Raw genomic sequence first — 16105 nt, forward strand, 5'->3', positions numbered from 1 at the left:
GAAATGGGGAGAGGGGAGATTAGGGGAAAACATTTTGGTTTTTGACCCAGCTTCTTTTTGTTTATTGCATCTCTATCATGCTGCGTTTCTACGTGTTCCAATAATTGCATGCAACCTGCAAGGTGTACCCAATCATGTTATGTTTTCTTGTTTGTTCTATCCTTTTCAAAATAATAAAATGTGTTTTAAAAAGAAAAAGCTGATAAGATTTTATATTGACACTCTTGAATGAAGAATTTGAAATGTTATGTCTGTTATATTGATGAAATCTTTGGTGTCTGGAAGGGACCATTACCGGAGTTATTTGACTTTTTTGAATGTTTGAATCATGTACAAACTCAGATTCAATTCACTGTTAAAAAAAAGCTACACAAAAATGGATTTTTGGGAGGTAGAATTGTATTGTGAGAAGGGTGAGATCAAGACAACAGTTTTCACTAGGACTACTGATAGGAACGGCTTGTTGCTTGTGACACATTTTCATCCATCCAGAAGTTGTGATGGTGTACCTTTGAGTCAATTTGTAAGGTATAGGCCAATTGGGCCTCATTACGACTTTGGAGGTAGCCATGGCGCTATTAGCGCCATGGCTGCCTCCAAAATCGTGTCCGGGTCCGGTCTGGTGGAGAGGGGACTTACCGGGACATTCCGCCCTAGACGGACCCGGTAAGTCCCCATTCCAAATGCCATTCCCCATTCCCATTTGAGCCCCCATAGGGCTCAATGGGAAGGCGCTTTAGCGGGCCCGTTATTAGCTCAAGGTCCCTTAACGGGTCCCGTAAAAAACGTGTGGTCAGACCACACGTCCTTTATGGTCCCCGCCAAGGGACCTTGGAATTGGGCGCTAAGGGATTACCGGCACCGGTCTCCTTACCGGTGCCCGGTATCCCTTACCGCCCAGCTCGGAATAAGGCCCATTATCTCAAGCCAGGAAGGAAGAGTATGTGACACAGTCTAGCAGGTTGAAACAAAGTTGTGCTGGAGATGTGAACTATTTGAACTGCACACAGTGCTGAATACATCAATAATAGGGTGTTCAGTACACACTACTATGTGACTGGGCAGATAGGATGAATTATGACCCTTATACATGAAAGTAGTGAGCTAATTGCAAGAGGTTAACAACACCATTATCTAAACATTTAGATAGAATTTACCTTAAATGACCTACAGGTTGCTTAGATAATTTTGAGTGGGTTTACGCTCCTGAGCATCTTAGCACAGTTATTAGGATAGAGGTAGATGGTTTACTATTATGTCAGTATAGTTTCAAATCCATTTCAAGATCACTTAAAGTTATGTAAAATGTATCAACATTCCTGAGTACCTTAGCACAGCTATCAGGAAAGAGGTATATGACTGAATAATATTTTAGGATCATGATAGATCCACTTAAAGATGATTCAACTAATGTTTTTGATCATTGTCATGATCTTAAGTATGTGGTCGTAGTGATTAGGGAAGACTTTACTGTTATGGTAACTATGCTTAAGGATTACGAAATAACCATCTCAAGATGGCTGACAGCCTTGCTGTGCACGTCTGAACATCATTGTGTCTGTGTGCACGTTACCTTAGCTGCCGGGAACTTGCTCAAAAACTGAGTGCGGGACACTCAACTGGTTCTCCAGTCTCTTGCCTGGTCGCTCGCAGTACTCATGCTCAGGTAAAACAGTTGTGACTCCTACTTAGGAGCTTTTATGTAGCTGCCTCTGATTCAGTGGGTGTTTTTTTACACAAAATACTAAAATAGGTGATAGTCCACAGGCCATTTTTTAACTATAGTGAGATTGGACTATGATATGATTGTTTATTTGCATAGCACCTATACACAATGTGTTTCAAAGTGCTTCAAGGCAAGGGAGGGAACACAGGAGAAATACCAACAGTGAACATTCTTCCAAGGCCTTGAACAATAAGAATGTGAAATCTTCTATCGTACTCGGCCTGGCGACATTTCAGATAGTGCAAGAGCTAAGACACAGATAAGGGAGGGAAGAGGTGGGTGGGAAGGCAAAGGGTACAGACAGCTGTCTAAGGACCTAGGCCTGTTCGCATTTCTGATAGAGCCGGAGGATTACAAGAGGAGTGGGTGAGAGGGATGAGAAGGATGGAGAGGAACAAAACAAGCGACTATTGTACTCGGCCTGATAACACTTCAAATAGTGCTGGAGAGGAAGGGGGAGGGAGAGAAACGAGAGGGGGGGAGACAAACAATGCAGATATCATACTATGTCCGAGGACAATTCTGATAGAGTAAGTGCATAGAGTAAAGAAGGGAAAGGTGGAGAGGAGAGAGGAAAAAGGGGAAAGGAAGAAGGGGAGAAGAGGAAAGAACAGAGTGAACAGTGAGAAAGAGTGCAGAGGCAAGTGGGGAGAGACTAATGCAGTTGCAGAGTCAATGATAACACATAATGTTGCAGGGAACAGCAAATGCAAGACAGGATTCAGGATGAAAATGGCAGAGCATGATATAAGAGTCAAAAGAGTCCACAAAGTCAAAACCAAGCATTTGCAACAACGCAGTGATGGGAGAGCAATAGTGTATCAAGACAAAACTCCTGCAGTGGTATGATGTGTGGGGGTGGGCAGAGCAAGAGGGCTAAGAGGGTTGGGAAGGCAGGATAGACAAGAGTAAGCCAAGGCAGGAAACACAAGCAAGCAACTGGGGGCGGGGTGGGGATGTCGGGCCATGGGAACAGCACACAACATCACATCATGCTTACCAGCTGTCTGAGCAGGGCTTGGGCCCTGGGTCCTCCTGGCCCGAACAGGTCCAAACAGTAATTGCCCTTTTCTTTATCCGCCCTTTGCTTTGGATGCTCGGGTAAGAGACACCCTTGATCTCAGAGTTAAGAGAAGGAAGGAAGAGGCAGGGCTAAGAAGGTGGGTGGGGCTTAGGCCAGGTGACCTAGACCTACTTGCACCTGCTCCCCATCTGCAAAGGAAGGTAGGCTGGAGATATCCTTACTATGTGATCCCTTATTCAATAGGATGCTATTGGAAAACCATACATGTGGTAAGCTATTTTCTACGTTATCCACCATTTAGTGCTGCTGTTAGGTTTTGTTTAAATGTTAGTATATTGGAAACTGATTGAGTGTTTTCTTTTAGGTGACTTTAGGTGACGTTGGTTACTTGTGATAGACACCGAGAGGTTAGTGACTGCTGGTGGTAGGGTCATTGAAAACATTTATTGTTGGTGGGATGTGGATTACTTATTGTTCTATGATATTACTTATAGGAAGACCGTATGATTACCCCTGAATAAGTATAAAAGTTTAAATCCGAAACATGTTGGGAAGACAAAAGAAGATAGTGGATATTTTCATTTTTGTCAACATATCTATGCTTTCATGTGGTACATGTCTTGAATAAACAAATGTTATGGGATTATTGTTTAGTAACAGGGTTTGAGTAGAAATCTCAAGTGAACATTCACTTTCTGTTATTTATAATATTGAACTCGTTTTTGTTTATGAAAGCACATAATTATCCCCTTTTTTATACATCATTTTATGAAATTATTTATTGAATAGTTGGAGTTATATTTTTGAATGCTGACAGGTTGTGTACCCAGGGCTGTGCATCAGGGTTGCTCATTGATTCAATTAGTCTTTAAATATTTAAATGCAACTCTGGGAAAAATAAACCTAAATCATATATGGTTTTTGTGGACTTGGTCCAAGTGTTTGACCAAATCAATAGATCTAAACTTTGGTTGAAATTAACAAAGAGAGAGTTCCCAAAATGAATACTCAACCCCATCATGGCAATGCACTCCGACACCTCTTTAAGGGTTGGATTGAATAAGGCAGTGACCCTTTCCAGTGAAATAACAACTGCTAGAGGAGTTAAGCAGGGGTGCCCTATGGCCCCAGCTCTTTCAACTTCTTCATGGAGGACATGCCTGAAGCCTTTGGGTCTATTAGATCATTCCCCCCTAAGGTTGGAGGAGTCCAGCTGCCTCGTCTTTTATGCGCGGATGACTTTGTATTAATCGACCAGACCTCTGTTGGTCTTCAAAGGCAAATGGATGCCTTACAACATTACATCAAAAAGAACAACCTTGAAATCAACAAGAGGAAAATGAAGACCATGTTGTTTGGCAACTGTACTCAGGGGAAACATAATTACTCCCTGTACTTAGATGGAGAGAAGATCAAACAGGTACCATCCTTCAAGTATCTGGGTGTCTGGTTGATTACACTTGTGCGCTGAACAGAAGATTTGGTTGCTTTTCCATCTTAACAGTTGTAAATTTCTACAGAGCCAACGTGGTCCCTGTGGTGATTTACAGGGCAGAGGCTATGTTTAACATCCCAGACTCTCTCTGGAGTCATCTTGAAGTTATGTTTTGGAAAAGAGTCCTAGGGGTCCCTTTTTCCACAGTGATCCCCATCCTTTGGAGAGAACTGGGTCTGAACTCCTTGAAGTGTATGGTAAACTGGAACAGGCTTGCCTTTTTTTCGAAATGCAGTAATCCTTTGCGCCCTGTGATGCTGAAGATGATTCATAGAGAGATGTGGTATAACTGTAATTCTTCCTTGACTGTATGGAGTATCTCTATGACAAACATCCTAGAAACGATTGGTAGCTCCCTTGAGAAACTAATGTCCAACCCATCACAGGTTAAAATAAAACTTCAGGATTGCAATTGGATTTCAACGCAAGAGATGGCAAGTACTTATCATTCTGTAGCTCACTTGCCTTCGGAACGTTGGAAATTTAACTCACTGTGTGAATATCTAAAGCAATTTCCTGATAAAAAGGTCAGAGACCTATTTCTGAGGACTCGTTTGAATTTGCACCCGACCAATGAGATTTGATTCGTGCAACTCTGAGACCAATCATTGGAGAAACATTGTCGGCATTGTAACGATGTAACTAAAATTGAATATCTGTTCCACATCATGACATTGTATCCAGCCCTGACTGCTAAACGCTCTAAACATTTAAGACCGTTCTTTTTGGATTTCGAAATTTCCGATACTGATGCTTGGTGGAGGTCTCTAATGACAGGCTATAAGATCAAGTATGTCATCGCAGGAGTCACATTTTTGATCAAAGTTCTTCCGGAGATTGGAAGAGTAAAATGTTCCTGATTTTCTTGGATGGATAGATTTATTCACTCCTTTCTTGCTATATATTTAACCATTGTTTATGGAAATGTTGTAACTTTGCTAAAAAAATTGTTGATTCAATTTTAATGCAAATAAATAAATAAATCAATACATTAAAATGAGTCTTTATTGTATGTATTCTGAAATCTGGCTCAGCTGACTTCCTGTATTTATTCTAAGCATTCTGGTACTTTTAGTGATACTTTTCCTATTTTAATTCAGGGGCCACGGGCCCTACAAGTCAGAACTACTTAGAGCAACTTCACAGCACTGTGCAATAGTAACACAAGAAACATATTTACAGAACCAGAGAAAACAACTGAAAAGTACTGCCGTGCACATTTTTGTTCAAATTTGCAGTTTGGAAAAAAGGTCTAAAATAATAGTGTCATGTCTCCTCACACTTTAGTGAGTGGATTTGTGTTTGCACACATTGTGATCTACGATGCGTCTGAATCTTTGAAGGCTAAATTGGTCTCTGTGAAATCAGCCTGAAAGACAGGTGCGTCACTTGGGTTAGGGAAGGGAGATATAGTTTTGCAGTTATGTTTATGTGTGCAGACCAGAAGCACCCTGCCTGGTTCTGTTTGTAGGTACCCTGTGTCAAAAGTATAAAGGCGTTTGTGCCCAAATGGGAGCCCTATGTGCCTGTGGTGCTAGGAGGCATTGTCCTTGACTGTGATATATATGTTGATTGTAAAGGTGTGGTGATCTGTTCACTTTCTGTTGGGAGGGATATTCCACTGGTGTACACAAGTGGCTTAGTTGGTATATGTATAGTGTCTTTGAGCATAGGTCACAGCAACAGGTTTTGCCTCAGGCACCAAAGTTATATCAATATTTTTTGGTAATTTTGAAATAAAATTCTGTAAAGATGAACACTCATTTTGTGAAATACACTTTTGGGACCCGGCAGCCGCTCCTCGCAAATTTGATACAACTCGGTCCAACGGTTCAGATTGTACACACAACACAAATATTTTATAAGTCATTCTGGATTTTACAAAGCATGGGACATTCCTTTACCTGTGCCCTTCATTGACGAAACTGCATGTAACTTTCCCTAACACATCTAAGTCAGGTCTAGATTTTTTTTTGCAAAGTTTCATGTCGATTTGTCGAATGGCACAAAAGTTATAAACCACCCAAAAAGTGCAACTTAACGATAACTGTGTGTCTGTCTTTGTGTGCGTGTGCGTGTGTGTGTGTGTGTGTGTGTGTGCACGCGCGCACGTGTGTGAGAAATGACCACAACTATTGTGGGTTCCTTTGTTGAAAAGATGCGTATTAATCTGCAAATGTTTCAAGATGAATTAAGACAGGTTGATTCGCAAGTTTCTGCGAGATCAAAAAGATTATGCCCCAGGTCGCATATAAACCTCTGCAAGATAATATGATCAACTACATCTATGAGCAGACAGCAGGGATGTAGTAATGTCACCTCCCAGTTCGGCTGAATCTTGTGATATGAGTTTAGCAAGAGAGGATGAGCAGCCGGGACCCTCCAAGCCCTGTGCCCGATTGAGAGATTTTTAGGAGAGACGTCGCTCATGTATGAAGAAAGAGTAATGGTGTCTCCACAAGGAAAAATCATAGGAAACATTGGAAAACACAGGGGGTTGGGGGGAGCTGCAGGAGAAAGCAGAGAGAAAGGTAGAGGCACTGGGAGATGCAAATATGTGACAAAATCGACCAGGGCCAAATTAATAAATCACGTGGCCAAGAGGTCACAAAAATTAATTTTCTATCAGTGGTTTTGAAAATACTACATGCTGAGTAATTTGAGTTTGTGGTGTTGAGAAATCTGCAGGATTGCTGTGATCTATACATGAATGTCCTCAAACATTTCACAAGATCACAAACACCTTGAAAACCAGAGAGGCTCATACATTTCAGAAAACAAACACCACCTTTTGCCCTTTTCTAGACACATTCCACCCCATCCTCACCACCCCTCACATCTGCAGAGGTTGTTCCAAATGTGAGGCAAGTGTAATGGTGTGTTTCTGAATATTTTATAACTGCACAGTTTGCGGACTACAGCTCCAGTTTGAATTCCAACATTTTGTCAGTTTGAAAACCTTTGAGTACCTTACGCTTCTCAATTGACCAATCAACACCTTTTTGCGATGTTCGCAAACGTCACAACCCTCCCTGATTGGGCCAGAAGTGTCAGCGGATACCAAATCAGGAAGTAAGTATGGGGACTGGACCAAGATATCACTAATAATGTCTATCCTATTTTTTGGGGTATATTTAAAAACCAACGCTGCATGGATTAACACCATTAGCAGATGTAGGGGCAACAGAAACCTTTTCCCATTCAAGTCAATAAGGATTTCAAACATTTTCGGACCTCCAAATAAAACTTTTCCCCCCTTGAAGAAACACCAAATCTTTCAAAAATAATTAGAGTGGGGTCTATATTTTTTTTGGGAACCTTCCTGAAGATTTGTCGAAAAGAAGCTAAAGTTGTAAACCACCCAAGGAGAGAGCAACTTAACCATAACTACAGGGTCATTATAGCCGACCCCCTAATACATATAGATATACATAAAACATATATGTACATTTGTAAACCTCCTTTTCAAAGAATTTCTGTTATATTTTAACAATTTGTGAAAAACATACACTTTGTGATGGTATTTGGCTGCATGCAATCAATGATATTCCTTTGATAATATTTGTAGTTATCACATCCCACTCGTTGATTAAAATGAAATGCAACATTATTTTTTTAATAAGCCGTCTTTTGGTGCCATACGTATAAAAAGCAACAGAATTTTGGGCACTTAGCTCCAGGTGATAAAAAATGTTCTTGATTAATATGTATGATGAAGCTAAATGCTAAGCCTTAACTGGAAGATGTTCTTTGATTGCGATTCAATAGAGACAGCATTTTACATTTTGCTTCCCCAAGCATCTGCCATCATTCTTGTTCCGAAGTAAGAAGCTAAAAGCACACCAGAGCGGATGGTGTAAGAGAAATGTAAATAACATTTTTACTGGCACTGGAATTGAATCGCCAAAAGTACGAGGATAACTTGTCGTGAAATGTTTTGAAAACCCCCACAAATGGTGTTCTGTCATTTGTGTTCCTTATGCAAACTGCGTGAACATGACCTTCCTCTTCCCTTCAAAAAGCTTCTTCTGTTTTTTTTCTCCGTTTTGTAGTTTTCAGTTTGGCTGGTTTTGTCTAGACTGCCAGTGGAACTTCCGTCATTGAAAAGTCCAATTTCTGAATCAAGCTCTTATCTTACATGGCAGATAAGAGTTTTATTCAGTAGCCCAAAGTCGATGGGTTACACGCAACAAGCGTGTATAGCAATACTTTTGAGCAACATTGTGTGCTGTCACTCAATGGTGGTCAGTGGATTTTTATAGTAGAAGGTGCTAAATATTTTCCCGAAGTGGCATGACCAGCAGTAAGAAATTCTGAACCATTTGGGAGGGCTCATTGGTGGTCAAGGGGAGCGGTTCATGAAATATGTTTTAATGGTGGAAACACAATGTTCGGAAACATTTGGTAAAGAAAGCATACAACTCACTTGCAGTGTGATGGGGAAGTGCATGAAAATGTCAGTGGATGCCAACTTACCACACCAACAGTGCACAGGTGCAATTTGCAACCTTTTTACATGCTACCGTTGATGAAAGAGCAGCCTCAAGGCCTGTATTAACAATGTATGCATTGCCCTTAAAACTATTGTCACTATAAAAATTGACTTTTGATGTTAGCTGTGACAGACATGTCAGCATTGCTACTTTAAAAAAACACTTTTTTATGCTACCTGTGCTCAATATATGGCAACATACCACTGTAAAAGCACGTCATGCTAGCTGTGCCCACTATACGCCAGGATGCGACCATAAGAACACATTTTCAAGCTGTCTCCGATGAGATTGTTATTAAAGCAATGAAAGCCGAGCAGGGGGGGGGCATTACCAGTCGGGTAATGCTCCTGGGGCGACAGTTGCAAGCCCAATCAAAGCAAGGGCTTTAACGTAAGCCCTGGGGCATTACCTGACCGGTAATTTGCCAACCCTACCGATTTAGGCGGTAGGATACCGCTTTTTAAGCAGTCCTACCGCATACCGATTTATTGGCACCAAATACCGATTTTTTTTGTAAAAAATAAATAATAATAATACATTTTTTTAACATTTTTTTTTTTTGCCCACGCCAGCTCAGGGGAGTATTTCAAGGGCTCCCCCAAGCTGGCGTAGAGGGAGAAGGCGCAGCATGCAGGCTTTTGATGTAAAAGGCACCCACGGCGGTGGGCTAAATGCGCCCCTCCGTCGCGGGTGCCTTTGGCAAAAGGCGCCATTAGCCCCCCACAACGCCAGCTCGGGGGAGTCTTTCAAAGGCTCCCCCGAGCTGGCGTAGTGGGAGAAAGCACGGCATGCAGGCTTTTGATGTTAAAGGCGCCCACGGCGGTGGGCTAAATGCGCCCATCCGCCGCTGGTGCCTTTCACAAAAGGCGCCATTAGCCCCCCACCACGCCAGCTCGGGGGAGTCTTTCAAGGGCTTCCCCGAGCTGGCATAGCGGGAGAAGGAGCAGCATGCAGGCTTTTGATGTAAAAGGCGCCCACGGCAGTGGGCTAAATGCGCCCCTCCGCCGCGGGTGCCTTTGGCAAAAGGCGCCATTAGCCCCCCACAACGCCAGCTCGGGGGAGTCTTTCAAAGGCTCCCCCGAGCTGGCGTAGTGGGAGAAAGCACGGCATGCAGGCTTTTGATGTTAAAGGCGCCCATGGCGGTGGGCTAAATGCGCCCATCCGCCGCTGGTGCCTTTCACAAAAGGCGCCATTAGCCCCCCACCACGCCAGCTCGGGGGAGTCTTTCAAGGGCTTCCCCGAGCTGGCATAGCGGGAGAAGGAGCAGCATGCAGGCTTTTGATGTAAAAGGCGCCCACGGCAGTGGGCTAAATGCGCCCCTCCGCCGCGGGTGCCTTTGACAAAAGGCGCCATTAGCCCCCCACCACGCCAGCTCAGGGGACTCTTTCAAGGACTTCCCTGAGCTGGCGTAGCGGGAGAAGGCGCAGCATGCAGTTCTTTTGATGTAAAAGGCACCCACGGCGGTGGGCTAAATGCACCCCTCCGCCATGGGTGCCTTTGACAAAAGGCGCCATTAGCCCCCCACCACGCCAGCTTGGGGGAGTCTTTCAAGGACTTCCCCGAGCTGGCGTAGCGGGAGAAGGCGCAGCATGCAGGCTTTTGATGTAAAAGGCGCCCACGCCGGTGGGCTAAATGCGCCCCTCCACCGCGGGTGCCTTCGACAAAAGGCGCCATTAGCCCCCCACCACACAAGCTTGGGGGAGTCTTTCAAGGGCTTCCGCGAGCTGGAGTAGCGGGAGAAGGCACAGCATGCAGGCTTTTGAGGTAAAAGGCGCCCACAGCAGTGGGCTAAGGGCGCCCCTCCGCCACGGGTGCCTTTCACAAAAGGAGCCATTAGCCCTCCACCACGCCAACTCGGCGGAGTCTTTCAAGGGCTCCCCGAGATGGCGTCGTGGCAGAAGGCATGGCAGGCGCCTCATTGTCATTGAATGCAACCGCGGTGGCGGGCTCATTCAATGACAATGGGCTGCTGACGCACCCTATTCCTATCATTACCTCCTCGCCTGACTATTTTTGAAACTTTAAGATTCCTACAGATTTTTGGTCACAGAATGTTGGCATGTATGTAATGCCAATCTCCCCCTCCCCCCCACCCCCCCAAGGGTTCTTTTGCTATTAATACACACTGGCACGTTGTACCCGTGTATTAATAGTACGTTTTCTCGAGTTGAGAAACGACACTGAGATCGTTTCTCAACTCGAGAAAAAAAAGCAAAAAGAAATGTCCACCACGGATCGGGGAGAAGGTACTCGTAGCCCATTCTCCCTTTCCATGGCGGCCCTTGAATACTGATTCAAAGAAAGAAACAAACAAAATGGGCACCATGGAACAGGGAGAAGAGACAACAAAATAGTCCTTTCTCCCTTTCCACAGCGGCCATTAAAAAGATAGACCTTGGAGGGACGCAGCCCGTGTCCCTCGAAATCAGGCAAGACTTTGTCATCCAAGTACTAATCTGATTGTTCCTTGCCGGGTACTAAAATAAAAGAAAACACAAATCATCTGTTTTGAACAGTATCATGTAATTCATACATATGTAAACAACATCAGTTATGAAACATTCTTTGCATTTATATCCATATGACTCTGCACAACATTATCACGTATAATACCTCTCACAGGTTTAGGAAATTCTTCTGGGGTGTCAAAGTCCATGAAATAACTGTGGCAAGAGAGTGAGCAGTGAACTTTCTTAACAATTGGGTTATGTCGTGACATCCAGAAAATAGAGAGGAAATGTTAGGCCACCTACCTGTATGGATGCCACTTTCTTTGTTTGCAAGATGTGGCGCTAGTGTACCTTTCTAAAAGCTGCTTAAATTGCAAAACAATCACATGGAGGATAACCATACATTTGAAGAGTCACCCAAGGTTTTTCTTTTTGGTAAAAGTTCTGTTGCGACACACGAAAAGACATTGGTTAGGGTTTAAAATATAGCTCATGTGTGAAGTTAACGTTTTCATAATTGTATTGTAGGGTCACTGTGCACTCTCCAAAAGGAGAAACGGAGTTTAGATGATTGAATCTTGCTAATGCCCTCGTGTATTACAAACTTCATGCACCGGCCACCATGAAGGAACACATCTATATTGGCAAAGGTTGTGGAGGCTAAGTAGGGAGTGCCTTTAAGAGTATCAGGGTGACACTGCTGTTTTGCTGTGTGGTCTGTCGCCTCAGTGAGCTTCTGCATGGGCGTTGCCCAAATGACAAAAGGCGACACAAGGGGAAAATGGGCCCCGTGTATGCCTAGAACACGTGCACACAATGTCTTCATTTTATTCTGTTGCATTGTGTGCATGGTCTTTCCAGAGTGTTGTTTGTAGTGCTGTCTTTGAAAGAAGAGCGACGTGTGCTATCTTTGTTCATTGTAGGGATAGCCTTTCTATAGTGCTAATCATTGTACTTTTATTGCTGTGAAAAAATGACACTATAATTTCTCAAAAGTGTATAGTGGATCTGCAGTAAGGTTTGTAATTCCGGTTAAGTGTTTGTGTTCTCGATACATGGGGCATATCATATGCCATTCAACTGAGTCTGTGAGCCCAGTGACAAGGGATAGCGTTAGGGAAATATGTCCTTACTCTCCCTTTGGGAGGATTCCCTCTGCCACATTGTTGTCTAACACTGTAATCAGCCCACTTTAGGACTTTCCCAGTGTGAACCTCAGAAAGGAAATGCAGAACCAAGGGGGCTTCCATTGTCATTTTACTTTTTTTTATTTGTATTAAACTTTCTTTATTGAAGCACTTGGTATCACATTTTGCACAAACAAGCTATACACATCTAAAAGGCATCAAATCAAATCATCAGGAAGACTTACATCACTCCCATCACGTGGGAGAACATATACACCTACAGCCATGGGATACTGAAAACATTAGGCCTCCACATGCACTGAGCAGAATCTATGTGCGGAAGGAAACAACTAAGAACGCAGGTTAATCAGGAAAAGCCACCTCTTGCGTGCATTGTAAGTATAATTTGAAGGGCTGCCAGATATCGGTCGGGTGGCTCCTCGGCGTCTGCATGGCTGCCCATTGGTTGTCAGTGTCATTAGCCCACGTAACTGTCCGCAGCCATTCAACGATAGTCGGTGCCGTGGGTCTGAGCCACAGTCACAATATGCAGCTCACTGCTAATGGTAAGCAGAGACTAGCAGGTTTACGCATGCCCCCCCCAAGATCATCAAATATATGGAAAAGGCATTGCAGAGGAGTGGCAACTAATTTACAGACAAGCATGCCAGTAAAGGAAGTACAAACATCATTCCAGTAGTCACCAAGTTTGGGCAGTCCCACACCAGATGAAGGTACTCGGCGTTGGCCACCCAACATCTAGGGCAGACAGCCGTATTGGTGTGAGAGAAAAATTTGAATCTAGCCGGGGCGTAGTGATATCTATGAAGCACCTTAAGCTGTATCAGGCGAAACATGGAGTTGTAGGAGACCTCTCGGGTCTGCGCGCACATCGCCCTCCAGATCTCATCAGTGATAGTGGGCTCAATGTCGAGTGTCTATTTGGTTTGGGTCTTGGTGGGGGACTCTTGAGTGGGGTCCCAAAGCAGGCTATATAAAGTCAAAACAATACCCTGGGGGCCATGCACACTCATAATAAAATCTAGTACGGGATCATTGAGGGTATTACTAGGAATTCCCCCCATAATCGCTTAAACACCCTACATAACGCAATATAATGGAGCCACTGTGAGGATTTGTGGTGTGTCAGGCCGGGTATATCTTCAGCCTCAATAAAGCTCCCATCAACATACATACACTCCAGTGTGCTAAATCCATTTCGCAACCACTGCCGCTCCATAGCAACATCTACCCGGGGGAGTGCTGGGATACAGATCCACGAGAGGAAGCCACAATGGAAGGAATGGGTCACACCCAGAAGCCTCCACATTTTGCACCAGGCCAACGTGGCCATGCTTGCAGGGTCGAAGGGGCAGGGGTCTGCAAACGACGGGGGTAGAACCAGTGATCTGACATCTCGTCCCCCGCTGAATACCTCTCGAGTTTAACAGACTGGACGGGGGCCTCCTGTGTGAACCAGAAAGCTGCATATTGTGCTTGCGCTGCCTCCAGTATAATATCCTAAAGTTAGGAGCTGCAAACCCCCCCTTTTGCATGAGGCATAGCTAGTGTATCCCATTAAAGGAGCACCGACCCAGAATGCCAAATATAAGCATTGATACTGACATCTAAGTCCTTGAACAATCCCGCTGCAGGCCGTAGTGGGAAGTATTGGAAATAATATAGGAGTTTGGGGAGGACTACCATCTTAAGAAGAGCTATTTTACCAGTGACAGTCAATGGCAATCGCACCAGGACCGGAGTTTAGTCGTAAGGTGCACCATGTATGCACCATAGTTGTGGTCAAAGAGAGAAGTGTGTTGCCTGGTAACAGCTATCCCCAGGTAACGTATCTCCCTGGGGTACCAGGAGAATCCGAGAAGGTCATGAGGCTCTGTCGCACATCAGTAAGGGGGAAGTTGACAGATTCGGCACAATTGGCCCGAATACCAGACAGCTCCCTGAAGGCAAGGACATCCTGCATAATCGGGGATAGGTGTATGTTTGGCTCCCTTATGTACAGGATCGCATCGTCAGCATGAAGAGATATCATTTCGGGCTCCCCAAGTCAGTCGGATCCCCCTGTGCCTGTGTTTCTGTCTAATCAGGTCAGCTAATGGCTTTTTTGACTATGGCGAACAGCAGGGGCAATAGAAGACAGCCCAGACACGTTCCCCGGGCTATGTTAAAGGGGCTAGAGATAATATTGTATTTATTTATTTATTGGGTATTGATAATGTATGTACAGAAGACACGATGGGGAGATGGAAAAAACATGGATGAAGAAAAACAAAAACGGTCCTACTAGGCCATGTGCCATTCGGATCGTGCAAGTGCAGTAACAAGAAGTGCAGGGGAGAGGGGAAGTGCCAAACAGAGTAGAAGGGCCTGTGATTGAGTGCCTGGGGAGGCCTGGTGGACAGTGCCAGGGGAATGAAGAGACTGCATGGGAGAGAAGGTCGACAAGCTAAGTGCAAGGGACGGGTTGGAAGGGCTCAAGGGGTGCTGGCTGAGCCAAACTAATGCACAGGGCAGTAGCCCAGGGGGCAAGTGCAGATTGGGGGGGTTTAAGGGAGACCAAGTGCAGGGGTAGACTGGTCGAGGAGGGCCGGTGCCCTGTAAGAATCTGAAGGAACCAGGCAGCCACTGAAAGAGGCAGAGGGGGACATTAGCACGGGAGGGGGAGAGGGAAGGAGGAAGAGAAAAGGAGGGTCTTAAGAAGGTTTTGGAACTTAAGGAGATCCGGCTCAAGTCTGAGAGGGGCAGGGAGGCCATTCCAGAGGGAGGCACCTGCAGAGAAGAGAGTTCTACCCCCCACTCTCTACTTGGAAAAGCATGTGATCTGCAGAGAGTTGGAGCTAGAAGACTGAAGTGCACAAGCAGGGAGGTATTTAGGGAGAGAGAGTTGGATGTAGCGGGTTCCCATGCCCCGGACAGCCATGTGGATGATGCATATGGTCCTGAACTTGATCCTTGCAGCAACCGGGAGCCAATGGAGAGATTTTCGGGCTGGAGAGATGCAGGCTCTGAGCTTGAGGCCAATGATAAGTCTTGCAGTCCTATTCTGGATTGGTTGAATAGGGTGAAAGGAGGAGTTAGGCAGATTATGGAAGAGGCAGGTGCAGTAGTTCAGCCTGGAGAGGACCAGAGCTCCGGAGACATTGAGTTTCTGGGGGAAGGTGAGGAAAGGGAGAATGCCTCTGAGGAGGTGCAGCTGAAAGTGGGCCTTCTTGGCAAGGTCTGTGATGTCAGGAGAGAGAGGAGTCAAAGATGACACCAAGGCTTTTTGCCTCACAGGTAAGTGAGGGGAGGAGCCCATGGAGGCGGCCAGAGTGTAGGAGGGAAGGAGGGAGCTGGGGCCCCAATGAGAAGGATCTCAGTCTTACTGGTATGAAGGCACCATGCCTGAATAGCAGACCGTCAGGAATGAGAGAGGAGAGGAGGAGGCAGAGGAGGGAAGCTTGAAGGAGAGCTGCATGTTGTCTGCATAATAATGGAAGTTAAGAGAGAAGGCGGAGATCAAATGGGCTAGAGGGGCAAGGTAGATGTTGAAAAGCCAAGGCGAGATGATAAAGCCCTGAGGGATACCACGAGTGGAGTATGAGCTAGATAAGAGAAAAGGGCCCAGTTGAACCTGGGAAGGTCGGTCAGAAAGGAAGGAGGTCAACCAGTCCAGAGCCAGGTTCGGGGTGCCGAGGGTATCACAGAGTCGATTTATAAGTGTGGCATGATTAACCGTAGCAAAGGCAGAGGAAAGGTCAAGAAGGATGAGAATGGAAGGAGAGTTGGT

At 45.0% G+C, this 16105-nt stretch overlaps 1 protein-coding gene across 1 annotated transcript in view; it reads left to right on the forward strand.

Annotated features, from left to right (window-relative positions):
- CXCL13 (C-X-C motif chemokine ligand 13) overlaps nt 1-16105 on the forward strand; it is a 174741-nt gene that overhangs the window by 17817 nt on the left and 140819 nt on the right. Inside the window, exon 2 of the mRNA XM_069626524.1 lies at nt 15295-15494. Within this exon, the coding sequence (XP_069482625.1) occupies nt 15295-15494 (200 nt within the window). The remainder of the gene's footprint in view (nt 1-15294; nt 15495-16105) is intronic.

This window comes from Ambystoma mexicanum, chromosome 6p (assembly GCF_040938575.1).
Source record: "Ambystoma mexicanum isolate Mex_15411 chromosome 6p, UKY_AmexF1_1, whole genome shotgun sequence".
In the NCBI taxonomy this organism is placed as follows: domain Eukaryota; kingdom Metazoa; phylum Chordata; class Amphibia; order Caudata; family Ambystomatidae; genus Ambystoma; species Ambystoma mexicanum.